This window comes from Sus scrofa, chromosome 2 (genome assembly GCF_054392235.1).
Source record: "Sus scrofa isolate SSC_HxYL_T2T_F1_AM1 chromosome 2, Sscrofa_HxYL_maternal_Yorkshire_Landrace_v2.0, whole genome shotgun sequence".
NCBI classification, from domain to species: Eukaryota; Metazoa; Chordata; class Mammalia; order Artiodactyla; family Suidae; genus Sus; species Sus scrofa.
This window is the reverse complement of record NC_139384.1, coordinates 18,988,309-19,015,724: the sequence shown is the minus strand read 5'-3', so window position 1 is coordinate 19,015,724 and position 27,416 is coordinate 18,988,309. Positions and strand designations below refer to the sequence as shown.

At 45.9% G+C, this 27,416-nt stretch overlaps 1 protein-coding gene across 16 annotated transcripts in view; it reads left to right on the top strand.

Moving 5' to 3' along the window:
• Window positions 1-26,465, top strand: part of ATG13 (autophagy related 13) — a 59,222-nt gene extending 32,757 nt beyond the window's left edge. For 2 of the 16 annotated variants that reach the window (XM_085011306.1, XM_085011305.1), the window contains 14 exons: window positions 2,793-2,839; window positions 4,982-5,122; window positions 10,091-10,131; window positions 11,166-11,262; window positions 11,580-11,678; window positions 12,839-12,932; window positions 16,262-16,360; window positions 17,137-17,220; window positions 17,633-17,769; window positions 20,532-20,646; window positions 21,197-21,274; window positions 21,482-21,556; window positions 22,313-22,441; window positions 24,217-26,465. In XM_085011306.1, coding sequence (XP_084867432.1) covers window positions 2,793-2,839; window positions 4,982-5,122; window positions 10,091-10,131; window positions 11,166-11,262; window positions 11,580-11,678; window positions 12,839-12,932; window positions 16,262-16,360; window positions 17,137-17,220; window positions 17,633-17,769; window positions 20,532-20,646; window positions 21,197-21,274; window positions 21,482-21,556; window positions 22,313-22,441; window positions 24,217-24,294 — 1,314 coding nt within the window. In that variant the 3' untranslated portion in view covers window positions 24,295-26,465. Of the gene's footprint in view, window positions 1-2,792; window positions 2,840-4,981; window positions 5,123-10,090; window positions 10,132-11,165; window positions 11,263-11,579; window positions 11,679-12,838; window positions 12,933-16,261; window positions 16,361-17,109; window positions 17,221-17,632; window positions 17,770-20,531; window positions 20,647-21,196; window positions 21,275-21,439; window positions 21,557-22,312; window positions 22,442-24,216 lie in introns of all 16 variants that reach the window. The other 14 variants (XM_085011303.1, XM_005660944.4, XM_085011304.1 and 11 more) reach the window with 7 other exon arrangements.
• The last annotated feature ends 951 nt before the right edge of the window (window positions 26,466-27,416 follow it).

Genomic DNA, 27,416 nt, shown 5'->3' with positions numbered 1-27,416 from the left:
TGCGCCATGACGGGAACTCCCTGTATTGAGATTTTTTAAATGTGTTTTTCCTCACCTTATTCCATGTTAGGATGAGGCAGACATTGTTTTTGTATATTTACTGTTTTTTTCCGCTCTAGGGTTGTGAGGCTGCAGGGTATAATAAAAGGCAAATGAAGTCTGGAGCTGCAGAGACCCAAATTCAGATCCTAACTAAGTAGCTTTCACCAAATTACTTAACCTCACCTCCACCAATACCACCAAAGGAACAGGACACCTCACAGTCTTAGAGGGCTATGATATTTTCTTTTTTGTTTGTTTGTTTTTTAGGACCACACCAGCAGCATATGGAAGTTCCCAGGCTAGGGGTCGAATTGGAGCTTCAGCTGCCGACCACAGCCACAGCCACACCTAATCTGAGCTGCATATGCAACCTATGCAGCAGCTCACGGCAACGCTGGATCCTTAACTCACTGAGCGAGGCCAGGGACCGAACCTTCGTCCTCTGGGATACTAGTTAGATTCATTACCACTGAGCCACGACAGGAACTCCTAAAGTGCCTAACATAACATATGGTTGGCAATCACTACATGTTCCTATTCATACTTTACACTTTTATTCTTTTTTTTCCTCTCTTTTTACAGCCACACCTACAGCATATGGAAGTTCCTGGGCTAGGGTTTGAATCAGAGCTGTGGCTGTGGTCTACGCCACGGCCATGGCAACACTGGATGTGAGCTGCACCTGCAACCTGTGCTGCAGCTGTGGCAATGCTGGATCCTTAATCCACTGATCGAGGCCGGGGCTTTAACCCGAATCCTCACAGAGACAATGTCAGGTTCTTAACCTGCTGAGCCACAGTGGGAACACCCACATTTTTATTCTTGAGGTCAGCAGCTATGTCACATTTATCTGTGTATTTCTTCAGTTCTTTTTGAAATGAGGCAAGATATAATCATCTTTGTGCCTGGCACAGTGCTTAGGATGGCACATAGAAGGCTCTCAATTTTGTTGACTGATGATGTCAGTACTTATTCCATGGAAACCTTAGCACCAAATAAAACAAAACTTTCTGTTCTTCTTTATTGAAGTGCCAATTTATACAGTGAATTATTTTCCCTAGCGATCCACAGGGAGTCCAGAGCAATCCCTGGAAGAACTTTTTCCTCTCTGGGCATCTGTGAAATCTGACTCTAAACTGTTGTGATTGTCCTAGAGAAACTACACCAGCTTGTCTTGGGTCATTCCTACTGACCAATCATTCTTTGATTGGGAGGTGGGTGGGTAGGGATTCAAAATTCATCCTGTCATTTAGAAATGATATTGTGATGAAGAGGATATATGTTAAGGATAGATACATATTTAAATTTGAGCTAGAACAAGTAAAAATTCTCTACTCCACAAACTAACCCAGGTTTATTCTCAAACCTAAAAGAAGGGCACTCTTACAACGGATTCGTAAAAAGGTTCCTTGTGCTCAAAAATATGTGACTATTCTTCTCACTAAGTGACACACAGGAGTTTTACAAGATTGAGGGATTCTGGCTTTAGTCTCTTCTTTTTCTTTCCCACCCACTAAACTAAGTCTGTTCAGAGTAACACATAAGAGAGACTGAACAGTTTGGCTAAATACATAAAATAGCTAAAAAGACTTTTAAGCAAGGAGTTTGTTAAAGTATTCCTTAACTGTGAATGTTACTTAAAATTATCCCCTGTAGAATAGGAGGAAAAGGAGTTCCTGTTGTGGCTCAGTGGTTAACGAATCCGACTAGGAACCATGAGGTCTCGTGTTCAATCCCTGGCCTTGCTCAGTGGATTAAGGATCTGGCGTTGCCGTGAGCCGTGGTATAGGTCACAGAAATGGCTCAGATCCCTAATTGCTGTGGCTTTGGTGTAGGCCGGCAGCTACAGCTCCAATTGGACCCCTAGCCTGGGAACCTCCATATGCCATGGGTGCAGCCCTAGAAGAGACAAAAAGACAAAAAAAAAAAAAAAAAAAGAATAGGAAAAGACTCTCTCCATCATTTGAAGAGTTGACCTTTCTGAAGAGTAATTTAAGCGTAAAGTCTTAGAAGCATGAATATTCTTTGATCTAACAATTCTAATTTTGGAAATTTACCTTAAGAAACTAATTCAAAGTGCATACAAAATTTTAATATCAAGGCTGTTTATCACAGTGTGATTTGTAGTAGTGAAAGTTTAGAAACAACCTGTATGTCCAAGTATGGGAGAACTGGTTGGATAAATGACTGTTATGTGGTGGAATATTATGCAACCATTAAAAATAATGTAGAGGGGTTTTTGTGGCTTTAAGATTCTGGTTTGATAATAGCAAGTTTATTTTAATTACTTGATGAATTTTATTACATTTATAGTTGTACGACAATCATCACAACCAAATTTTATAGCATTTTCCATCCCAAACCCTCAGTGCATCCCCACCCCCCAACCTGTCTCATTTGGAAACCATAAGTTTTTCAAAGTCTGCGAGTCAGTATCTGTTCTGCAAAGAAGTTCATTGTGTCCTTTTTTAGATTCCACATGTAAGTGATTGCATTTGATGTTGGTAGAGTTTTTAATTATACAGAAAATTCCATGTTGTATTTATTGATAAAAAAGTAAGTGATAAAGGTGTTATATACAGTATGATCTCACTTTTATTTAGAAAAATCACTGATTGGCTTATAAATTGATTTCTTTTGCTTGTTCATGCTTTTCAGCATTTTTATGATTGTATAGTGCTTTATAATAAGAAAGAAGATAATTAAAAACAAAACAAAACTGAAATATCTTTCGATTGTCCCATTTGCAGGGAGATTCCATGGAGTTAGAAATCTGGTGTCTGGAAATGAACGAAAAGTAAGTGCTCTGTCTCAGGGTCCCTGGTTGTGGAAGCTGAGGATAAAATGCACGATGTGATGTGAAAAGCAGGGCTTTGTTATCAGTCATAGAGGGTGTTCTGACTACTTAACAAAGCCAATAGGTCTTTGCTACAGTTTGCTTCATGCTTGGCTTCCAGCCCAGGACAGAGATGACCTTCAGAGGGAGTGTCAGTCCAGAGAGATTCAAACCACAGGGAAAGAGGCAGAGAGAAAACTGAAAAGGCTTTGCTGTTTTCCCAGAGTACAGATAGTTCTCTGGTTAAATCCCTTGAGCTCTTGTAACATGACTACTCTGTTTTGTCTGTTTTCTGTGTGGCAGGCATCCAACAAGATTTCCCCTCACCACTCCTGTAGACATTCTGTGCTGGTCATGGGTTGGAAATGCATGTTATTTTCTCCCTCCAGTTTCTTCTTTCAGGGCAGATTAGCTTACTTCCTGACTGAAGCTTTAGTTTTCAAGAAGACTATATAGGAAAATTGAGGAAACAGGAACATATCAAAAGAAAAATCTGGGAGTTCCCATCGTGGCTCAGCAGTTAACAAACCCAACTAGCATCCATGAGGACGCAGGTTCGATCCCAGGCCCTGCTCAGTGGATTAAGGATCTGGTGTTGCTATGGCTGTGGTGTAGGCTGGCGGCTGTGGCTCCAATTGGACCCCTAACTGGGAACCTCCATATGCCATATGGGTGAGGCCCTATAAAAGACAAAAAGACCAAAAAAAAGACAAGAAAAATCTTAGTTATAAATATGAGTGGTATGGGCATTATTTTTCTTTCTTTCTTTCTTTCTTTCTTTCTTTCTTTCTCTCTCTCTCTCTCTCTCTCTTTCTTTCTTTCTTTTTTTTTTTTTAAGGGCCGCACCTGCAGCACCTGGAGGTTCCCAGGCTAGGGGTCGAATAAGAGCTGCAGCTGCCTGCCTACACCACAGCCACAGTGATGCCAGATCCGAGCCACGTCTGCGACCTACACCACAGCTCACGGCAACACCAGATCCTTAACCCACTGAGCAAGGCCAGGGATTGAACCTGCAACCTTATGGTTCCTGGTCAGATTTGTTTCCCCTGCACCATGGCGGAAACTCCCTATTTTTCTTTCTTAAATAGAAAGCAATAGCCAGGTTATAGTCCAACATTTTAGTACCAAACTCTTTTCTCCTGTTAGATGTATAGAGGAAGAATACTGGTAAGATAGTACTTTGAAATTATGTTTGCACCTTCAGTGATACAATTGCAATAGTGAATTACTGTTTTTAAGTATGTTGCTTTATTTCTTAGAAAGATCACTATTTTAAAGCTAGAAAAAATATATCAGGTACCTTTTGGTGCCCATCTGCCTTTGCCTGGTGCAAGAGAAAGTGAAACTTTGGCTAACTTCAACAATCTGTTGATGAACTGACAAAGGACTCTAATTACAACTTTAGTTCACAACATGTTTTATTTTTATTTTTTATTTTGATTTATTTTTTTATTTTTACTTATTTGTTGTTGTTGTTGTTGTTGTTGCTATTTCTTGGGCCGCTCCCGCGGCATATGGAGGTTCCCAGGCTAGGGGTTGAATCGGAGCTGTGGCCACCAGCCTACGCCAGAGCCACAGCAACTCGGGATCCGAGCCGCGTCTGCAACCTACACCACAGCTCACGGCAACGCCGGATCGTTAACCCACTGAGCAAGGGCAGGGACCGAACCCGCAACCTCATGGTTCCTAGTTGGATTCGTTAACCACTGCGCCACGACGGGAACTCCCACAACATGTTTTAATAATAAATTTAGTTTTATGCAGTTCCAGCACTTAATTTGCAACTATCTCTTTTGACAGTAATATTCTGTGAAAGCCTATTTAGACTGCAAATCAGATTATATTCTATCAGAATTTATGAAAATACTGACAGATTTTTTTTTTAGTTTTTTTAATTGAAGTATAGTTGACTTACAATGTTGTGTTAATTTCTAGTGTACAGCAAAGTGATTGTTATATATTATTATTATTAATATATGTATATCTAATGCTAACAAATTAATCTCAGTCACTAGATGGAGCATAACTAATATCTCTATTTGTTGCATTTCTGTTCTTTGTTTTGCATTAGTAGAGAATGCTGATAGTGTCTTTGCTCCTCAGGTGTGATAAGGAGATCAAGGTTTCCTATGCAGTGTACAACAGACTGTCATTGCTTCTGAAGTCTCTCCTTGCTATAACCAGGGTGACACCAGCTTACAGACTCTCCAGAAAACAAGGGCATGAATATGTCATATTGTACAGGTAATCAGCTCACCTTCATGATTCGCTCATTTATTGGCCTCATCACTTAGCACATTGTCTGACCAGCATTCCAGTATTCCATGATTAATTTTTGGACAGACGTTTGGCTAGTTGATTCTATAGTTGTACTATGATTGTCTACCCATTCTCCCTTATGAACCTCAGTTTTCCAAAGCAACCAAGCTCTTCATCCTTTTGTGGTACACAGCCATGTTTCCTGTGGAATGGATTTTGAGGTCCTACTGATAGCTATCTCATTGCTGGAAAAAGGAGCTCAAGACTTTGAAAAACAGGGTACCCTGGGAAGATTCCACAGCCTTCCATATTCACTCCAGAGTTAAATTAAAGCTTTTTGTGGAGTTCCTGTCGTGGCGCAGTGGTTAACGAATCCGACTAGGAACCATGAGGTTGCGGGTTTGGTCCTTGCCCTTGCTCAGTGGGTTAAGGATCCGGCGTTGCCGTGAGCTGTGGTGTAGGTTGCAGACACGGCTCGGATCCCGTGTTGCTGTGGCTCTGGCGTAGGCCAGAGGCTACAGCTCCGATTCGACCCCTTGCCTGGGAACCTCCATATGCCGCGGGAGCGGCCCAAGAAATAGCAAAAAAAGACCAAAAAAAAAAAAAAAAAAAAAGCTTTTTGTGTAACAAACTGCTAACTCAGTTTGTTTTTTGTTGTTGTTGTTGGTCTTTTTGCCTTTTCTAGGGCTGCTCCCACAGCATCTGGAGCTTCCCAGGCTAGGGGTCTAATTGGAGCTGTAGTTGCTGGCCTACGCCAGAGCCACAGCAACTCGAGATCCAAGCCGTGTCTGCAACCTACACCACAGCTCACGGCAATGCCGGATCCTTAACCCACTGAGCAAGGCCAGGGATCAAACCCGCAACCTAGTCGAATCTGAACCTAGTCGGATTCGTTAACCACTGAGCCACGACAGGAACTCCTAACTCAGTTTGTTTTTAATGAATTACCTGTGGATATAACGAACTAGTTGACAGTTCTTTGGGTATTTTCCATGTGGTATTTCACATCAGCCCATATTAATTGAGACCTTTTTTAGTGCAAGCATTGTGGTAGTCCCAAGGAAGGACAGAGGCCTAGCCCTACTAGTCTTTCTAATCTAATGGGGGAAATAAATGTTTTGGTACATGCGTAAACATTGTACATTACAGTAAAAAGTAGGATTTGCACAGTGATGTCAGGAAAAAAGTACTGTGAAAACCGGGGAAGGAAAAGTTTGTTCTGGATGGATCAAGACAGGCTTCATGGAAAAAGTGGCATTCAAGCAGAGGGGATTTCATTTGGCAGAAATGGAACGATCATTCCAGGTGGGGTGGACAACAGATGTCAAGGCATAGAAGTCGGGGGGGTGGGGGGTGGGTAATGAGCTGTACTTGGAATGTCAAATGGACCAGAGTGTGGTATAGACGATTTAAAGGAAAGTGAGAGCAGAGCATGGAAAGTCAGGGGTTCCCAAGTCATCCAAACTTCTGTTGCATGTTAGTGATGAGCCATGGGTTTTAGCTTTTGACTTACAGGTGCAGAGCTGATTTTGAGAAGAATTAGTTTAGCAAGATAGAAGGACCAGGGTTTAGAGACTTAATTAGTTCTGTTGAAATAATCTAGCAACACTATCCATATTTATTTTTCCAAGTCTGTAATACATTCTTGTTTTCTCAGTTTCAGGATGAGTATTCCATTTGAAAATTACTCGACTTTTATTCAGATATATCAGAAAGATTACTTTCTAACTCTTACGTCTCATTTACCTATGCTAAGTCTCCTTCACTTTGGTTCTTCTATAAGTAGCCATTGACTACTTATCAGTTTAGTTGACTAGGACTCCTAGTCCCATAGTCCCATGTTTTTTTTTTTTTGTTTTTTGTTTGTTTGTTTGTTTTTGCTTTTTAGGGCCGTAGTCGCAGCATATGGAGGTTCCCAGGCTAGAGGTCTAATCAGGGTCGTAGCCACTGGCCTATACCACAGCCACAGCAATGCGGGATCTGAGCCTCATCTGCAACCTACATCACAACTCACGGCAATGCTGGATTCTTTACCCACTGAGCAAAGCCAGGGATCAAACCTGTGTCCTCATGGATACTAATCAGATTCTTTAACAGCTGAGCCATGATGGGAACTCCCCATAGTCCCATCTTTTAAGGTCTTGATTTATCTTGTATCCCTGGACTAATACAGTATTTATTGCTCACTGATTGCTTATCATTTATGAGTGCTTTTGGATGCAAATAACTATAGTTTAAACCATAGAGAAGTGGATGATCTCAGAGGCAGATTTGGCTTTTTTTTTTTTTTTTTTCTTTTTATACTATTGTTAACAGGTTAACAGCAGTACGTAGCCTTATATCAGTAAACAGTAGCCTTGGAGTTCCCGCTGTGGCACAGTGTGTTAAAGATCCTGCTTGTCTCTGTGGTGGTGCCATTTTCATTCCCAGCCTGACACAGTAGGTTAAGAATCTCCTGTTGTTGCAGCTGTGGCATAGGTCGCAACTCCAGCTCGGATCCCATCCCTGACCTGGGAACTTCCATATGCCATGAGTATGGCCAAAAAAGAAAGAAAGAAAAAAAAAATAATAATAATCTTGTCTTTTTTTTCCTGTTGTACTGTCTTTTTTTCCCCTTATTCTATAGACTTGATAATTTTACTGTGGAACTACATTGTTATAGGAACTCATTCTGAAAATTTTCATTCACCAAGACTGAATTAAAGTTTTACTGCCTACTATCTGTGAAGAAAACTTGCTTTCACCTGCATGGCATAAAGAGGATGGCAGGGAGTCTCCGTTGTGGTGAAGCAGAAACAAAGCTGACTAGTATCCATGGAGGATGCAGATTCAATCCCTGTGGGTTAAGGATTGATCCGGCCTTGCTATGAGCAGTGGTGTAGGTTGCTGACTGCAGCTCCGATTTGACCCCTAGCCTGGGAACTTCCATATGCTGCAGGTGTGGCCCTAAAAAGTGAAAAAATAAGGATGGCTGAGGGAGTTCCCGTCGTGGTACAGAGGACACGAATCCGCCTAGGAACCATGAGGTTGCGGTTTCGATCCTTGGCCTCACTCAGTGGGTTAAGGGTCTGGCCTTGCTGTGAGCTGTGGTGTAGGCCAGCAGCTGTAGCTCCAATTTAACCCATAGCCTGGAAAACTCCATATACTGTGGGTGCAGCCCTAAAAAGAAAAAAAAAAAAGAGGATAACCAAGGAAAAGTGTAGCATAATTAGGTTATTTTAAGCATGGTACCAATATTCAAATGAGTAGTGAGCTGATTAAGTGTCAGCTTTTTATCAGAGGGTACCTAGCAAAATCTGTTTGGGAAACACTTTATTAATATAATTCCTGTATTACTTTATGGCAGGAGTCAGCAAATTATGGTCAGCTTGTTTTTATAAATAGTTATTTTACAAAACAACCACCCCCATTTGTTTACCTATTGTCAGTGGCTACTCTTGCAGTACGAGAGCAAAGCTGAGTAGTTCCACTGCCACAGCCCCAGCAATGCTAGATCTGAACCACATCGGCGACCTACACCACAGCTCACAGCAACACTGGATCCTTAACCCACTGAGCAAGGCCAGGGATCAAACCTGCATCCTTATGGATACTAGTTGGGTTCGTTACCACTGAACCACACTGGGAACTCCTCTACCTGATTCCCCTAACTCCTCCAAAAGAATTTTGCTGACACCTTCTTTTTTTTTTTTTTTTTTTTTTTTTGTCTTTTTGCCATTTCTTGGGCCGCTCCCGCGGCATCTGGAGGTTCCCAGGCTAGGGGTCCAATCGGAGCTGTAGCTGCCAGCCTACACCAGAGCCACAGCAACGAGGGATCCGAGCTGGGTCTGCAACTAACACCACAGTTCATGGCAACGCCGGATCCTTAACCCACTGAGCAAGGGCAGGGATCGAACCCCAACCTCATGGTTCCTAGTCGATTCGTTAACCACTGCGCCACGATGGGAACTCCTGCTGACACCTTCTTTATGGTGTCTGTCACTTCTCTGCATGTACTTCAGGTACTTATGTACATTTCTTTTCTCCCACTCCAGACTATAATCTGTGAGACCTTGGATTCAAATTTATCCTGAATATTATCCCTAAATTTATCCTTATCTCATTCCTAACATCTACCCCCTGAGCCGTAACCATAGGGTTTTGTAGATTGTTGGAGCTTAGTCTTTATTGAATTAATGATATTACTTGAAAAACATAAAAACACATTTTAAGGAGTATTTAAAAAGGTTCTCTAACTGTGAATGATGATGGATGTTAACTAGACTTAATGTAGAGATTATTTTGTAATGTATACAAATACTGAATATTATACCAGAAACTAATATAATGTGTGTCAATTATACCTCACTTCTTTAAAAAAAAAAATCTTGTTACCCTCTATTAGTAGTCCCAGATTTACTTGCCAATTAAAAATTGTTTTTATTAAATTATAGTTGATTTACATATTCTGTCAATTTCTGCTGTACAGCAAAGTGACATGGTCATACACATATATACATTTTTTTTCTCATGTTATCTTCTGCCAATTTTATTTATATTCTCTCTCTCTCCTTTTTTTTTTTGGCTGCTCCTGTGGCATGTCGAACCCATACCACAGCAGCAGCCCCAGCCACTGCAGTGACAACACCGGATCCTTAACCCACTGCACCACACAGGAAATCTTATGTGTTCTCTCTTTCCCCATAGGTATACAAACACACTACAGGAGCAGGAATGAGAAACTTAAATAGCAGTTTCTGCTTAATTTTTATTTTCCTAATTTCTTAACCACTCCCCTCCATAAACATCCTCATATACAGCTTAATTAAGTAGTAGTATTGCTCCATTAGGAGAGATGTTCATGCAGACAGGAAAAGAAGGGTTGGTTTTGTTTGTTTTGTTTCCGGGTGTTTTGGTATACAGGCCAAAGAATGAAGAATCAAGTAACATTTTTAAAAAATTTCTTCCCTACAGAATATATTTCGGGGAAGTTCAGCTGAATGGCTTAGGAGAAGGTATGTGTCAAGGTTGAAAAACATTTGTAGTGTTGTTAAGTGCTCTGCTGTTTTCAGAGATGTGTTTGGATGCTGCCTGTAATAATATGTAGCCTGTGAGTTTAATTTGTGTGATACAAGTAGGGAAAAGACAGGTGGGTGGTCCAAAGAGCCACCAGGGAGTGACTGAATAAAGTCGCAGTAACTCAGTATTCTTTCTTTCTTTTTTCTTTTCTTTTCTTTTTTTTTTGTCTTTTTGCTATTTCTTGGGCTGCTCCCGCGGCGTATGGAGGCTCCCAGGCTAGGGGTCTAATCGGAGCTGTAGCCACCGGCCTATGCCAGAGCCACAGCAGCACGGGATCCAAGCAGAGTCTGCAATCTACACCACAGCTCACGGCAACGCCGGATCGTTAACCCACTGAGCAAGGGCGGGGACCAAACCTGCAACCTCGCGGTTCCTAGTCGAATTCGTTAACCACTGCACCACAACGGGAACTCCTCAGTATTCTTTCTTATTCTTTATCCAATTGTCTGTTTTCCTAATATTCTGCAGTGAGCATGTTAAGTGTTTGTGATGAGCATCAACAACTTTGAAAAATTGGAAATGAAACCAAGAAGACTAGGAAAGCTTTGTTGTAACGCCCTGGCTCTTCTCTGTACTTAGTTCTGGGGTGGCAGCTTGGGTGGGAGTGCAGTTACTTCATAACTTGAAGTGTTCCTGTAGAAACTCCTCGTGCCCCTTTACTGTCTTATTGGCCATGTGGACAGGGTTGGTTAGGACTTGCTCAAGCTTTAGGATTACCAACCATTTTGCCTCCTTGAAGGTAGTTTTATCTGGAAATAGAATGCTGTTTCCTTTGCCAGTATTAGGTCAATATAGAATAACTTGAAAGGAAAAATATGTATATACATACAAATAGGTATGAAATTGCGTCTGCTGCACTCAAGGTGCTAAGTGGGTAAAGCCAGAGACTGTTCAATAGGCTGAATAGACAGACTGGGGCCAATGTCAGTATTGTCTGAAAAAAAGGCTAATTATTTATCTCTTCTCCTAGGTTTCCAGACAGTTCGTGTTGGGACAGTGGGCACCCCTGTAGGCACCATCACTCTTTCCTGTGCTTATCGAATTAACTTGGCATTCATGTCCACCAGGTGAGGGAAGAGCCTTGGAATCCAACAGAACTCTGCCAAAGATATTAACGTTTTTTCCTTCCAAACCCCACGGCTAAGCCTACGGTTCAGGTTTGCCATTGCAAATAATTAAATCAAGAGAGAGAGCCCAGTTTCTAGAACAGAGAGTCTGAGTGTTCCAGAGCCAGTGTAGAGTTGCTGGTTTATATTTAGGAAGGTAGTAGTTAAGCCTTTGTGGTTCCTCCCAATAGATAAAAGGCAAGGGGCTCTCAGGACTTCAAGGGGGCTGGCCAGGCATTCTAACAAATACTTACTGCAGTCTGCTCACTGCATTACAGGCACTTTGAGAGGACCCCACCTATCATGGGGATTATCATTGATCACTTTGTGGACCGTCCCTATCCCAGCTCCTCGCCCATGCATCCCTGCAATTACAGGTGAGGAATGTGAAAAATGCTTTTCCAAACTCCCAGACTGCAGCTAGGAAGAAGCATCCATCTCGCAGAGGTACATAGAGCATCTTTATCAACACTCACCCATAGGCGGGAGACACTAATGGAGACACCAGGCAGAGAGAAGTAGAGTGGCTAGCTTTCATTCTGTGAGGTCCACCAAGAAAAGTCTTGGATATTTTGGATTTTGACAGTAGTGATTTGACTTTTTTTTTTCCAAGAACCACACCTGTGGCATATGGAGGTTCCCAGGCTAGGGGTCAACTCAGAGCTGCAGCTGCCGTCCTACGCCACAGCCCCAGCAACACCAGATCTGAGCCACGTCTGTGACCTTCACCACAGCTCACAGCAACAGTGGATCCTTAACCCACTGAGTGAAGCCAGGGATTGAACCCACATCCTCATGGATACTAGTTGGGTTCATTACTGCTGAGCCACAACAGGAACTCCTGATTTGACTATTTTGTTTTGATTTTACTTAGAGACTGCAAGAGTGGCAGTAGTTTGTAGAAATGTTCTTTGCAAATTAAATGGTTTTTGGGTGACCATTTGCACAGTTCGGAATCAGATATCTCCAGGCCCACATCCCAGAAAGCAGACCTCCGGAAATTGGAGTAGATGTGTATCAGAGAGAGCCTACCTTTCTGTGAAAGACTCATGAAGTTGGATAGGTTTCGTCTTTGGATCCTAGACTTTTGTTTCACCATATCTCTTATTGCTGATAATTCTTTGGCCCCTGCCCTGGTCAGGCTTGAGAAAATACATTCAAATGATATGTCAGGTAAGATGGTTGGATTGAAGAAAAAAAGCTTTTGTCAGCCTCTGGATGCTGCTTTCTGGAAATGTTTGGAATTGTCAAGAACTCCGCATGTCTCTCTCTCTTTTTTTGGCTGCTTTTGTGGCATGTAGAAATTCCCCAGGCCAGGGATCGAACCTGTACCACAGCAGCAACCCCCGCCACTGCAGTGACAATGCTGGATTCTTAACCCGCTGCACCACAAGGGAACTCCTCCACATGCCTCTCTTCCCATTAGGAACTCTGCTGAAATCATTCTCGCAACTCGCATCATTATCTAACCTCTCTTTGTACCCTTTCTGAAATTGAGCCATCATTCAATTCATGATTTCGTTTCCCTTCACTATAGAACCACCGGTGAGGACACGGGAGTAACATATCCTTCTGTGGAAGATTCTCAAGAAGTGTGTACCACCTCCTTTTCCACTTCCCCTCCTTCCCAGGTAAGGGAAACGGTTGTGGGGTAGTGGTAGTTGTTTGGTACATATATGGGCCTTATGGAATGGTGTCAAAATTTAGATTCATTCTCTTTTGGTGGGGGTGGTGACTATTTCAAGGGGGTTATTTTGAGAGGTGAGGGAGCATCTTCATATCCAGTAGTTAATATTATAATGTTTCTAGTCTGTAACCATGCTTAACCTGAAAGATTTACATGTAACTTTTACCTTCCTGAGGGTATCTTAAAATGCCCTCGAAAAATCAGTCACAGAAAATCTCTGGAAAAGGAGAAATGTGTTCTGGTGCCAGAGAGGTACTCTAACCCACACATGTTAATTTGGTAGCTGCTGCTTCTTTAAAGTGGTAAATATGGTTCCTAATAATGGAAAGAGCAGAAAAGGAGCCAATGATTATTTAGCATAAAGTGTCAGTAAGACACCAGCTATGCAGTTTTTCTTAATAGTTACACAGATATCTGCCTATCTGCATTCTCTCTCTGAACACATTTTTTTTTTTTTTTTTTTTGGCTGCATCCACAGCCTGCAGAAGTTCCTGGGCGAGGGATCAAACCCATGCCACAGCTGTGATGCAAAGCACAGCAGTGACAACACCGGATCCTTAACCACTAGGCCACCAGGGAACTCTGCTCTCTGAACATGTTTAACCATTAACTTTTCCACTGAGTCCATCTTCAGTGTCAAATCCAGTTTCAGTAAAACACAGGCTCCAAACAGCATGATAACTTCCTGAGAAGCATCATATGACGTATGAGGTACCGAGACTGCTTCAGATGAGATGTCATTTGTGCCAGCTGACTGAATTTCAGGGCACACGTCTTCCTGTCCATCCCGAGTCGTTCATCTTCTACCCTTTGCCTGCCCATCATCTCTATTATTTCCCTCCTCTTCGCTTTCATGAATTATATAGTTCTAGACTTACGTCATTTCTACTTTTCCTTTATTTTTATTTATTTATTTATTTTTAGGGCCACATCTGCAGCATGCGGAGGTTCCCAGGCTAGGGGTCGAATTGAAGCTGTAGCCGCCGGCCTATGCCACAGCCACAGCAACGCCAGATCCAAGCCACACCTGTGACCTACACTGCAGCTCACGGCAATGCCAAGTGCTTAACTTACTGATCGAGGCCAGGGATCAAACCTGCATTCTCATGGTTACTCGTCAGGTTTGTTTCCATTGAGCCACGACGGGAACTCCTTCTTTGCCTTTAAACTAACCCCAGATCATCCCTTTTCAACATCTTATTTAGGGAACCCTAACAAACTAGTTACCCATACATTTTTATTTTCTCCGTTTTTTTAATCAAGAGAAAATTTAAATTTATTCCATCTTGGGTTGTTAGATACCGGATTAAAATTATCGTTCTAATTTGTTTTAAAAGAAGAAGTTAAGCTAACCTGTGTGTGAAAGACCTAACAAGATCACTGTTATTTCTGTTGTTCCAATTTAGAGTTAAAGAGGTTTTGTTGTAAAGTTGCCTAAACTGTTGAGTATGGGTGTGTGGGAATTGTCATTCCCCACCCCACCCCCCATAACATTGCAGGCATAGGTGTCACCACTGCTCTGAGAGGGGTAGCTTCTGGTAGGCTTGCTGACATAGAGCAATCCTGGCCAAAAAGGGGGAAGCCCACTTTCTTACTGGTGCACATTTGTGGGTAGATAATCAAAATGTGTATATGTCAGAGTTCCCGTGGTGGCGCAGTGGTTAATGAATCCGACTAGGAACCATGAGGTTGCGGGTTCGATCCCTGGCCTTGCTCAGTGGGTTAAGGATCTGGCGTTGCCCTGAGCTGTGGTGTAGGTCGTAGACTCGGCTTGGATCCCACGTTCTTGTGGCTCTGGCGTGGGCCGGTGGCTACAGCTCCGATTCAACCCCTGGGAACCTCCATATGCCCTGGGAGTGTCCCAAGAAAAGGCAAAAAGACCAAAAAAAAAAAAGTGTATATGTCATTTAATGTTCATTAAATAGTTTTATTTTGTTTTACAAGTGATAAATTCATAAACAATAGATAAACTTGGAAGATATGAAGGATGGTGAGGCTGGGCCTTACCAAATCAATTTGTCATCTTCTCTGATATAGCAGAAATTTGATCCAATCCCAAGATAAACACGTTAAGTAGTTTCTGTACCTGATGTTTGCAGAAAAGTTTATTAACCTGTGTAAGGAGAGCCTATATTTTTCATGGCATCCATTTCCTGTTGTGTCTTGTTACAATTTAAAAGTAGATCTCTTCAAGATCTCATCAATTCTGAGTAGCCCGTGGATGAGCCCTGTCACTGCTCCTCGAACACCTCTAATCAAGGCTGGTGCAGTTTGGTACAGAAATACTTATTTTGAACCTTGCTCATCTCCTCATTCCTATAAATGTTGAAATAGTTTCTTCCTTGGTTTAACCTAGGAAATTGCATAATAAATTGTTTAAGAACATCTATTTGAGCTTTTGCTAGAATCCGGTAAACACATGCTAATGGACTGTTTGTTTTGCCAACAAAATACGGATCATTGTGTCATTTGGGCACAGAATTGAGTCAAGAAAGAGTTGTGACCCCGAACCTGCTACTGTGACTTAAGGTGTCCTACCTCCAATTCTAGGCTTAGCTAATTGGTGAGACTTAAAGATGGAACTGCAGGACCCAAAACAATCATCATGTCTGTGGTTAGCTTTGAAATCGTGAGTTTTGAAAATGCCCCAGCTTCTCCTCCATCCAGTTCTCCTACACCCTCAGGAACTGCAAGAGTGTGCTCACACACCCCTGTGCCACACCTGCGAACACCCAGCCATCTTCCCTGAGATGATGTGGGGAAGTTGCTGCTGGGTACCTGAGCATTTTAAAGTTCCAGCCAACAGATGTCAGCTGTTTAAACCTGAGCCCTAGAAAAAGGCTTTCAGCCTAACATCTTAACCTCAGCGACCTCATTCCTGCCCACATTCCTTCCCAGCAGTCTGTGCTCAGGACCTTCCTGTTGGAGGCTGTTCTTTAACTTCCTCCCACCCTCTTTTGACTATAAACAGACTAGTGCTTGATTTGGTTTCGCCAAGTCACTGCAGCTCGGCTCGGCCTCGTTTGCCACCTTCTCAGCAGGGAGACAGGCACACAGGGGTGCACTCGGGGTAAACCCTACCTCTTCACAAGCTCCCAAGCTGGCCTTCTAGGAAGGCAGTCATGCAGCTTTCTCCCTGCTTCCCTCCTGACTCCACTGGACTTTTCAGCCTCTATTGCTACTGCCCTTGCCGGAGTTTCTTCACTTCTTTCTCAAGTCCCTTTTCTTTTTTCTTCTCTTGTTTTTCTTGTCTCTGTGTGTGTCTGTGCACAGTGTGTGTTTACTGTCACAAAGGCACATTTTCAGACCCCTACTCCTGTGGTGACGGACACCTTGAGGGTCCCCATGGCAGGACTGGCTTTTTCCCATCAAGTGAGTCCATACTGGGAAGAAGGGGATATAATCCAGTGGTATCTCTTTATTTAAGAACTGTAAATAAAGTACAGGGCATAGCTATTTACGTATCCCCAAGTGTTCTGTGGGTTATTTTGAGGCGTGGTAATTGATTTTTAACAGGATACAGCCATAGCACAGCAGTCCAAAATAGGATATGTCATTTTCCCCTCCTCCTACCATTGATGTGAAAGAGTTGTTTATATCTTTTTTCCCCCCAAATAAACCCTCCAAGAGTGGTTATCTTTCTTTTTCAATATAAATAGGAACCCTCCCCCACCCAGTGGTGACGGAGGGTGTGATTAGAGAAGACACCTTCTGTTTCAAAAGGACCTCAAGGTCAAAGGAGAAAATAGAATGACCTGGGAAAAACTGATGACTTCAGCTTCAAGTTCTGCCCAGGCTTGTGCTCCACAGATCTGCTGGGCTGGAAACTGAAGCACTTACCTAAACCCCTGGGAAAAGAGGGAGCAAGGAATTCATTTGAGGACCCTGAAAGGCACAGATAGGAATCCCAATCCCAGGGCAAACAAGTCTCTTTTCTTATTTACAATTGCTCGGCCTGGTCAGTCTTTAACCTTTACATCAGGCGTCCCCTGCCCCATGAGGATGTGGGCTGGGATCCATTCCCTACCTCTCTACTGACCTGGATCATTAGTCATACTCTAGAGTTGCCTATTTTTTTCCTCCTCCTTTCCTCTGCCCCTCTTTGTTTTTCTCTTGCTTAGCTCTCAAGCTCTCGCCTTTCCTATCAGCCTGCTGCCCTGGGCGTTGGATCAGCTGACCTGGCTTATCCAGTAGTGTTTGCTGCTGGCTTAAATGCCACACACCCTCACCAGGTATCTTTAAAGATGGGGAGGACACTGGGGGTTCCTGTGCTGCCTCCTCTGCCCTGATGCCCTTGAGGGGCCTCTGGAGACGCCACGCCAATGTGCTAAGCGTTCTGAAGCAGAGCTCTTCTGGAACTTTGGAGGGCTATGATGACTCAGAGAGGGGGCCTCTTAGACTTCAGAAGGAAAGAAGAGCTTCCAAGTGTTTTCTCCCTCTCTCTCCCTCTGTAGTCCCCACCATGCATGTCTTCCATTAACTGAGCCCCAGAGAGGATAAAGATTTCCAAGGTTTCTTGCCCACTTGGTGGCAGCACTCATGATGGAAAAGCTGGAAAGCAGATAGCCATCCTGCTAGGCCATGAGTTTGCCCTTCTGCCTAACACTGCTATGATTCACTGTATTTTTTCATTTTTCCCCAAAGCTAATGGTTCCTGGAAAGGAAGGTGGGGTACCCCTTGCTCCCAACCAGCCTGCCCATGGTGCCCAGGCAGACCAGGAGAGATTGGCAACCTACACCCCTTCTGATGGGGCCCACTGTGCTGCCACACCTTCCAGCAGGTGAGTTTGCCTCTTGGCTCTGCCGCTGTTCAGACCAGCCAGGGGCCTGTCCTTCCCGACCCATGTGCTTATTTGGTATCAGTAAAGAGTGGCTTTCCGCATTGCCTCAGGCTTGGCATTTGTGGGGAGAATGTGGACTCCTTAAAGTTCCTGAGAAGAATCTTACATGGCAGCTGTTGTGTGAGGAAGCTGGCCCTGGACCCTGCTACTGACAGCAAGCAGCAGGAGCTGACGCTTCTCACCTGCATCCAGTAAAGGTGTTTTTCAGATGTTTTCCTGTTCCTCCCAAGATTAATTCCCTCCATGTCCTCGGAGTTTCCTGAGAACAGCGTGTTGTTAGTGGTAACCCTAATGTTAGGGATTACAGCGTGTGGTAGTTAGGATGGATTTCCTTTTTCTACTATATTAGTACCTCACGGAGATTCTTTAGAAACAACCATTTTTCCTCACTAAAAATATTTTTAAAATCTTTGTCTTTTTTTTTTTTTTGGTCTTTTTAGGGCTGCACCTGCAGCATATGGAGGTTCCCAGGCTAGAGGTCGAATCAGAGCTGCAGCTGCTAGCCTACGCCACAGCCACAGCAACGCCACATCTGAGCCCCATCTGCGACCTACACCACAGTTCATGGCAGCACCGGATCCTTGACCCACTGAGCGAGGCCAGGGATCAAACCTGCGTCCTCATGGGTGCTAGTCAGATTCATTTTCGCTGAGCCATGAAAGGAACTCCAAACAATCTTTTTCTTTTCTGATTACATAAGTGATGCAGACTATAAAATTCAAATTTTGAAGTCACCGATTAGATAGAAAATGAAACTTCTCATAATCCCACCCTGCAAAAATCACTACAGTTAAAAGGTGAGAGGATCTCAGAAGGGCTAAGTAACGTGCCTGAGGGAGCGCTTAGCTCACAAAATGGCCGAGCCTGAGCCTGCTCCTGGACTGCAAAGCCCTTCTCCTGTGGGAAGCTGGGGCCGACTTGACCTGCCCTGCCCTGCCCTCCCTTAACTGGAGGGCCCTGGAGATGATGACGTTGATTGCCCCACCACATCCTAAATGAACCTTTGGGCGATAGAAATTCCTGGGGTTTTTTCCATTCCCACAGTGGAGTTGGTGGGGAGGGGGGAAATTGTTTCCGAAGGTCTTCTTGTGCGATCCATCAGGAAAAGTAATTACTTTCATTCCTGGCTCGGTAATCAAAGGAGGATCCTCTTGGTCATTAGACACTCTCGTTTTTCTGAATCTTGATTCCTGGGGCATGACCAGGAGTAGCTTAAGACCCTGTGTAAGGAGTTCTTAAATGCTGGTTCTCCCTGCTGCCTGGAGTCCAGAGGCCACTTGGCCTGCATAGTTGTCCCCATCTTGAGCCCCACTTTGCTTGCAGGCTGTGACACTAGTCTTTCAGCCACAGTATAGGCCCCCAGTTCTGCTGCTTGGAGCCCCCCATCATCTAGGACTCTCTATCAGTCTAGAGGGAGGGAGTGGGAACAGCTAAATTGAATGTGTCATTGAAAGATCTCATTGAACAGAGGGATGACTGAGGGTGAGGATAGGGGAGGAGGAGTTCCCACATTAAAATGGCAGTGTCTTGGAAGCACTGGGACGTAGGTTTGATCCTCAGCCTGGCACAGTGGGTTAAGGATCCAGGCCTTGCCGCACATGCGGCTTGGGCCTTAACTGCGGCAGGAATCTGATTCCTAGCCTGGGAACTCCATATGCTGCAGGGCTGCCAAAATTGGGTAGGGGGAGTAAGTGGGGAGAATACATGGTACACAGCACAGAGGACCTCAGCCCAGGCAACTTGTTATGGTGGAGAAAGCCCTGGCTATCCAAAGAGTCAAATTTAGGATTCTTGACCTGAATAATGGCACATCCTTTGTAAAGCAGGCCTAAATTTAACATCATACTGTAGCTCTGCAGTCTTATGGTATCTTTAGATAACAAAACAAAGAAAGAGGACAGGGAAAATCTAAAATCTTTTTTTTTTTTTTTTTTGGCTTTTTAGGGCCTCACCCGTGGCATATGGAAGTTCCCAGGCTAGGGGTCAAGTCGAACTACAGCTACAGGCCTATACCACAGCCCAGCAATGCAGGATCCGAGCCACATCTGTGCCCAACACCACAGCTTAACCTACTGAGCGAAGCCAGGGATCGAACCCGTATCCCCATGGATCCAACTCAGGTTCATTAACCACTGAGCCACAAAGGGAACTCAGATAATCTAAAATCTTGAATCTGCTTAGAACTCCCTTGTGGTGCATGGGGTTAAGGATCTGGTGTTGTCACTGCAGTGGCTTGGGTTGCTGCTGTGGCACGGGTTCGATCCCTGACCCAGGAAATTGACATGCTGCAAGCATGACCAAAAGGAAAAAAAAAACCTTGAATCTGTATATGTAATAGATTAACATTAAAATCACAGGTGTTTATGAGAGCTACTTGCCTGTAATGTGTGATTGCTCTATGCATCGTGACTGATGCCTATATATTGGTATTACAGATTAAATTTTATGTAAGCTTTACACAGTTGTAACACTATGTTTCATTCACATACGCATAAATTTTAATTGTTCTAGAAAACGCAGTCCTCTGCTCTCAACTCAAAAGGGAGGGTGACAGTGGCAGCAACTAGACCCGATGTTGTCATTTCCAACATGTAGGGCCTGGTGGGGGACAACTCATGCCCTAGGCTGTGGATTTAAGGGGAACCAAATAGGCTCTGCTGTAATTTGAGAATGAGTACCAGTGTTAAACCTTTCTTCTCCAGTGAGGACACTGAAACTGTCTCAAACAGCAGTGAGGGGCGGGCCTCCCCCCATGACGTTCTGGAGACCATCTTTGTCCGGAAAGTGGGGGCTTTTGTCAACAAACCCATCAACCAGGTGATTTTTCTGCCCCTGCAACCTGTGAGAATGTCTGAGCCCTTAGAGTGAGGCCTTACCTGGGATCTGTGCAACCACTGAAATCACATGCAGAATTGTGTATGTGTGTGTATATGCGTGTGGATTTTTTGTGAAGAGGGTTAATAACCCGTGACTCCCTCTGGAAAAGGTTAAGACCTGTTGCTCTGTGATCAGTAGAACAGAGAGACGATGCCACCTAGTACAGACACATTGCACTAAAGTGCCGTTGCCTGAACCTAACTGGAAATAGGAAGTTCCTCTTCACCTCTGCCAGTGAAGAGCAATTGTTACGGAAGTCCTGTGGGTCGAGTTTACAAAGCTGAAGTCCCAGAGCCCTGGGGAGCCCTCACCCCTGTTGATGCTGTGAGCATATGGTAGGAGGCGGGTGTGGGGGGTTGGAGGGGGCTCCAATGAGACAGGACCCTGCAGGGTGGTGTGGTCAGCCTAGGTGTGTGAACTCGTTGGACCTCCAGGCTCCTGGCGGCCTCTAAGGAAGCATGCAAACATACTTTCTCCCGTGTCTCTTCAGGTGACCCTGACCAGTTTGGACATACCCTTTGCCATGTTTGCTCCCAAGAATTTGGAGCTAGAGGATGCTGATCCCATGGTGAGTCCACCATTGCCTCAAGTTTGCAGTGAGATGGTGCCATAGTCCTCGTCCCTCCTGGGCGAGTCACTGTTCCTCCACAGACCATTAGCCATGCCCCTTGGCTTATGGGTTCGCGGCTAGGGCACAGAAGCAGCCACTACCTCTGCCTTATTCTGAAAACAGGTGAATCCTCCAGATTCCCCAGAGACTACATCTCCTCTCCAGGGCAGCCTGCACTCTGATGGCTCCAGCGGGGGCAGCAGTGGCAATACCCAGGATGACTTTGTTATGATCGACTTTGTAAGTTGCTGTCACCTTCCTTAACCTTAGCTGCTTCGGCAGAAATAAATCTGGAGTTTGCAGTTGAACAGGATGGGCCGGTATAGACAGAAGGAATGGGGCAGTGAGTGCGGTTGTTCATTTTATGTGGGGAATCTGCCCTCACACCATGCTTGGGGAGACATTTGGAGGCCCATGAACAGAAAGGCATTCTGTGCTATGCCATGTCTTTGATTAAAATTCAGCTCAAAATGGGAGTTCCCATCATGGCTCAGCGGTAATGAACCCAGCTAGTATCCATGAGGAGGAGGGTTTCACCCCGGCCCCGCTCAGTGGGTTAAGGGTCCGGCATTGCCGTGAGCTGTGGTATAGGTCTCAGATCCTGCATTGCTATGGCTGTGGCATAGGACAGACAGCTGCAGCTCCCATCCAACTCCTAGCCTGGGAACTTCCATGTGCTGTGGGTGCAGCCCTAAAAAGCAAAAAAAGAAAAGAAATCCAACTCAAAATGGGATTTTCCAGGGGTATCCACATAGGTCCAATTCATGAATGGATAGCCCTTTTCAAAGGAAAGGAAGGTGAAGGAAGGGGAGGTGTCATCACCAGGATTAATTCAGCTGCCCCAAAGAGAAAGGTGTGAAGAGTCCTCTAAGATAAGCCTGGAGGAGCCTTTTCTTTGCTAATTACTGGGAGGAAAGACAGTTATGACAGCTTACCCCCTCTGGTTTTCCTCTCTGGTCCAAGGCAAGCTAAACTTGAGTTGTCTTATTTTTCTAGAAACCGGCTTTTTCTAAAGATGACATTCTTCCAATGGACTTGGGGACCTTCTATCGTGAATTTCAGAACCCTCCTCAGCTGAGCAGCCTCTCCATAGATATTGGGGCACAGTCCATGGCTGAGGACTTGGTATGGAAATCCTTCCCCCCACACCACATCCTCTGGCCTCCCTTCCTCCTCTGATGGTCATTCCTGCTCCACAGGCCTGGAAATTTCTCCCCCGCCTGCCACCTCCCATGCGTCCCATCTTCCCTGTGACAGGACAGACTTTTAGACCACTGCCTTCCTGTAATCATACTTGAGATTTGCATGGTGCCTGGTGATCATCATCTCAAGTTTGCTCGCACTCGCTTCCTTGTTTTCTGTGGACTCTTGGGCACAGCCTTTCTCACATACTCTGTTGTTTGGTGCTTGGTGTCCTCTAGTTGCTGATGCCGCTAAGCCAGGCTGCCTCCAACAGCTTTTGCCATCAGCTAGTAAGCTTGCCAGGCAGACGCCAGTGGTACAGGGCGGAAGAAACAAGGTCTCCAGTAGTGGTGTTCTTGCCCTTTGCTCAGAGAGCTCATTCCCTGGTTCTCAGGTTCAGCTAGATATCCTGATACGACTGTAATTACCACGTCTCCATGTAGGGTGTTTCCTATTTCCTGTCCCCAAAAGGCAGAGAAGCACCCTGCACAGCTGCAAACTCTGGGTGTCTCATGCCCTGAGATGTTGAGTCCCTCTGCCCAAGATTGGAATATCACTTCCCATATCAAACTCAGAGGAATGGCTCTAGAAATAGGAATCTAGGATTAGCTGCCCTTGATTTTCTTTAAACAGAAAAGCATATTCAGTAATAATACAGTAATGATGTCATTATTATTATTATTAACATTTATTAAGGCTTTCTAGGTACCTAGCATTTTCCTAACTGCTTTACAAGAATCTCCATCAACCCTAATAGGTAGGTTTTCATATTATCCTAGTTTACAGATGAGAAAACTGACACTGGAAACAAAGAACTTGCTGGTTGGTTACACTGAGCCAGCAAAACAAAGCTTTGATCCCAGAGAGTCTAGCTTCTGATTGTGGGCTTTTAACCACGGACTCCCTGGACTTGAATTTGAAATTTGCTTGGAAAGAGCTGGAGTCCACAGGCTCTCCTTGTGACACTGCAGCCAATACTGGCCACTTGCCTCGGCTTCCCAGACGTGTCTGAGTGGGAGACTCTCCGCCTGCCTGCCAAGTCCCTTGTGCTTGTCAGCAAGTTTTCTGTGATGGTTCAGCTCTTCAGATGCAAATTCATCAGTTGGGACAGACCACCTGATTAGGGCCAGATTTTAATTAATGATTGATACCAGAGGGCAGTGAAGCTTAACTGGTCATGGTTTTGTTTTCTTGTTTTTATTGTTCTCTCTCAACCCCCCTCTAACCACCCCTTCCTCAGCTGGTGTAAAGATGCAGATTCCTAGGCCTCACCGTCAGCTTGATGGGTCAGAGCCTCTTGGGAATACAGCTGGGATCGCCAAGTTCGTGTGCCCCGAGGGGATTCTGATGCCCGCCCAGCACAGGCTGTGAAGAAATCATTTGTACACTTTCTGAATTTGTAGGGCTCTGATCCTGTTTTATTCTGGTGTCAAAGCTAGTTCACGGTCAATTTCTCTGTGTCATCCCGTTGTTGGCACGGTCCCTTTCCATCTCATTATGTGTGTGGCCTGCTTGGATTCCCTAGGCTGTGCTGTCCACCTCCCCAGCCCCTACTAACCCCTGCCGGGCACCCCCACTGGCCCAGTGCCTGCTCAGCTGTGGGCTCTCTGCTCTCCAGCCCAGCACTGCTGAGCTGGACTCTGCCACGCTCCCTTCAGCCCTGGCTGGCTTCAGTGCCCTCCTGGAATAAGCAGCTCTTCTCTCCCCTCCTGGTATAGGACTCACTACCAGAGAAGCTGGCCGTGCACGAGAAGAATGTCCGAGAATTCGATGCCTTTGTAGAAACCCTGCAGTAAAAGTTGGTGTCCTCGAGTACCAGCAGCATCCCCTTTTTGTGGTCCCAGGAGACAGAGAGCCTCCCACTCATCAGCTGCTCCCATCCCCTGTCCTGCTCCAAGCCAGGTGGAAGGAAGGCTGGTTTCCCCCGTGGGGACCCGGAAGTCCCTGCTCTTGCACCTCCTGGAGACTCCCGTGGCAGCAGTGAAGGCCATTGGTAGCATTTGAGAGGACTCTCCCTCTGGCCTCCCTCCACAGGGCCCTCTGCTTACATCGCCCTCAGCAACTGCTCACCAAGGCTGTCATCCTGCTCCTCCCTCCGGCCCCCTGCCCTGGGTTTGCCCTGCAGCTGGCCCCTTGGCTGCCCGCCATCACCATCAACCGTCTGACATTCCAGCTGGTAGCCCAGAGGCTGGTGTGGAGGCAGGAGTAGGATGGAGAGAGTGCTGGGAGGAGGAAGGAAGCTCTCCTTCAGGGTCTTTTTCTCCTTTAATTCTGGTATTTTCCTACCCACCCCCCGCCCCCCACCCCTTGCCTGTGTTTTTCATAATATGGCAGGCCTCCTGCCCAAGGTGATGAGAACTCTGAAGTCAGCCATTCCCACCCTTCAAGGCTGTGCCAGCCCATCCGAGCAGCCCTGGCGGCTGCCTGCTCAGCTGCGTGGAAGCAAAATCCTAAGTCTCTAGGATTCCGTCATTGGCGTCATGGCAAAGCTCCTTCTCTTTCCTCTCCTCCCTTCCCCTGTTGCTGCTCCTTGGCTATAGAACACGGTGAATATTTATTACTTTCAGAGAAATCAGCTATTTTATAGAGAAAATATGTTTGAGGTTAGATGTTTTCACTTGAGGAAGGTGGAGGGCCTCTTCGGGGGGGGCAGCCCCTCCTCCTGTGGAGGTTCCTCAGACTCCGGGCTGCTGCTCTGAGGACCTGCCTTCCCATGTACATATAAGGTGGGATCCAAGACCGGGGCTATCTGAGGGCAACAGAACCTCCCAGAATTGCTGCATTTGAACTGAAAACAGGCTCTGCCTTGGACATGTACATGCTCCTGGGAGAACCTTGAATCTCCTAGCTTCTCCAGAGAGACTGGCTCTGTTCTGGCAGCCCAGGAAGTCTTGGGTGCAAGACGTGATGACTCCCCAGAGTTGTGCCACATGTAGAGCCCAAGAGGCACAGTGTCCCAGGGAAGGCCAGACAGGCACCCCTTCCTTGTTCCTGTTTCTAGAGGCTGAGTTACAGGCCTTTTCTTCCTTCTGCCTGAGCCTGGCCCCCACCTGTCTTTATCCCCAGGGTCTGGATGCTGCCCTGAGGTTTGCTAGTTGGATTGGCTCCTTGTTAGAAACCAAAGCTGGGCATACGGTTGAGTTAACTCTCCAGGTATTATTACTTGAGGAAGTTGAGGGCCTGGCCTTGCCCACTGACCATCTGTTCCTCACTCCCTAAACTGTAGCTCCGGCCGAGGAGAACTAGGCCCACCCCACTCCTCCTGGCCCACCTGGGGTGTTCATTGGCAGCAGCTGTTCTGCAGCGGAGCAGGTGGCCCTCATTTGTTTATTAGTAAGTGCATGTGACAGCCAAAAAGGCTGATCTCAGGGCTGGGGTCAGCTCCGACACTGTCTCGGGCCAAGCCCTGCCCCTGTGCACACATTTTCCTGCCACAAAGAAATATTCCCAGTATCAGCATTCAGCTGGCCCTCCTATCTTTGGGCCAGAACACGCTCATGGCCTGATAAACCAGTCCAGGTTCACCCCCAAGGCCCTAGAACTGAGAAGGGTGAAGGCCCTGGTAAGTTCCTGATTGCTCCCCACCCCCACCCCAGTATCTCAGCTGCTGCCCTCCTTCCAAGGCCTCTTCGTTTCCCTCTGTGTCTCTAATTGTGGGCCTCTGCAGGCAGCAGCCTTTCTTCAGGATCCCATCAGTGAGAGGCCAGGGAGACTGAGCCCTGACTTTGAGCTGAGCCTGGGAGGAGCAGAGCAACTGTCAAGGCCGGCCCTTGCCCCTCAGCCCTGTACAGTGAAAGGTATGAGCCCTAGACTGACTTGCGCAGCACCCCCGGGACAGGGCTGGGACCAGTCGTGTCTCCAGGTGGGGAGAGCCCCTCCCCGTCCTCCAGCCGACTTTATTTGGAAATATTGAGCTATACTTTAAAATGTATTCAGGAGATTTCCAATAAACTTTTTCTGTACTTTACAGCGTCCTGTCCTGCAAGTTGTCTAAAAACCTAGCCCACTTTCTCCCACTTCTGTGCAGGCCCGGGTTGCCAGCAGGCTCCATGGAAGGAAGAGCGGGCCCCGTGAAGCACAGCGAGGCTTCGGAGCCAGGCAGGCTGTTTGGAGTCTTGGGACCTTGGGCTGGTCAGGAAACCTCCTAGAGCCTCCTTTGCCTTGGCTGTAGTGTTCTCATTTCAGGGGTTGTGTGTGAGTACTCAGTGACGTGATGCATCTGAAGTAGACGTGAATGTGTGAAGAGGCCCATAGTAAAATCCTCAGAACGGTAGGTAGGCCATTACCTTCAGCTCTCTCTCCTCCCACAGCACGGCTCACCTCTCACCCTGGGCGGCTGCAGCCTTTGGCTCAGAGGGAAGGACAACTGGCAGGTCTCTGCAGAGGCCGGGCAGGGGGTGGGGCACTCCCCAGGCTGCCGGGGATGTTTGCTGATCTGGTGTGAGGGGTTGTGACTGAACAAACCCAACAGAAGGGAAGAGACTGGGTGAAGGCACGGGGGAAGTTCAGGGCCTGTGCAGTTTGCTTAGCTGCCCTGATCTGACAGACAGCTCGAGCCAGGGCACCGGGCTGGTCTCTGAGGATCCAGGAGAAGTAGAAGAGCCCCCTGGGGGCTTCCTCGACAGGTGTCAGCCCTGGCAAAGCCAGCTCCTTCTTCCTGGTTTGGAGGGAGATGGGGGGCAGGGGGGAGGGAGTGGAAGGTGGAACTGGAGACAGAGACAGAGGTGGTTCTAGAGACCAGAGGCTGACAGGCCTGGGCAAGTGCTGTCTTGGTTGCCTCCCACGCCCTTCAGGCTGAAGCCAGGCCCCAGGGCAGAAGAGGGCCAGTTAGAAAATTCTTAATTCAGGAGTTCTGTGGCTCAGCAGCTTAGGGATCTGACAGTGTCTTGGCAGTGGATCAGGTCACTGCTGTGGCATG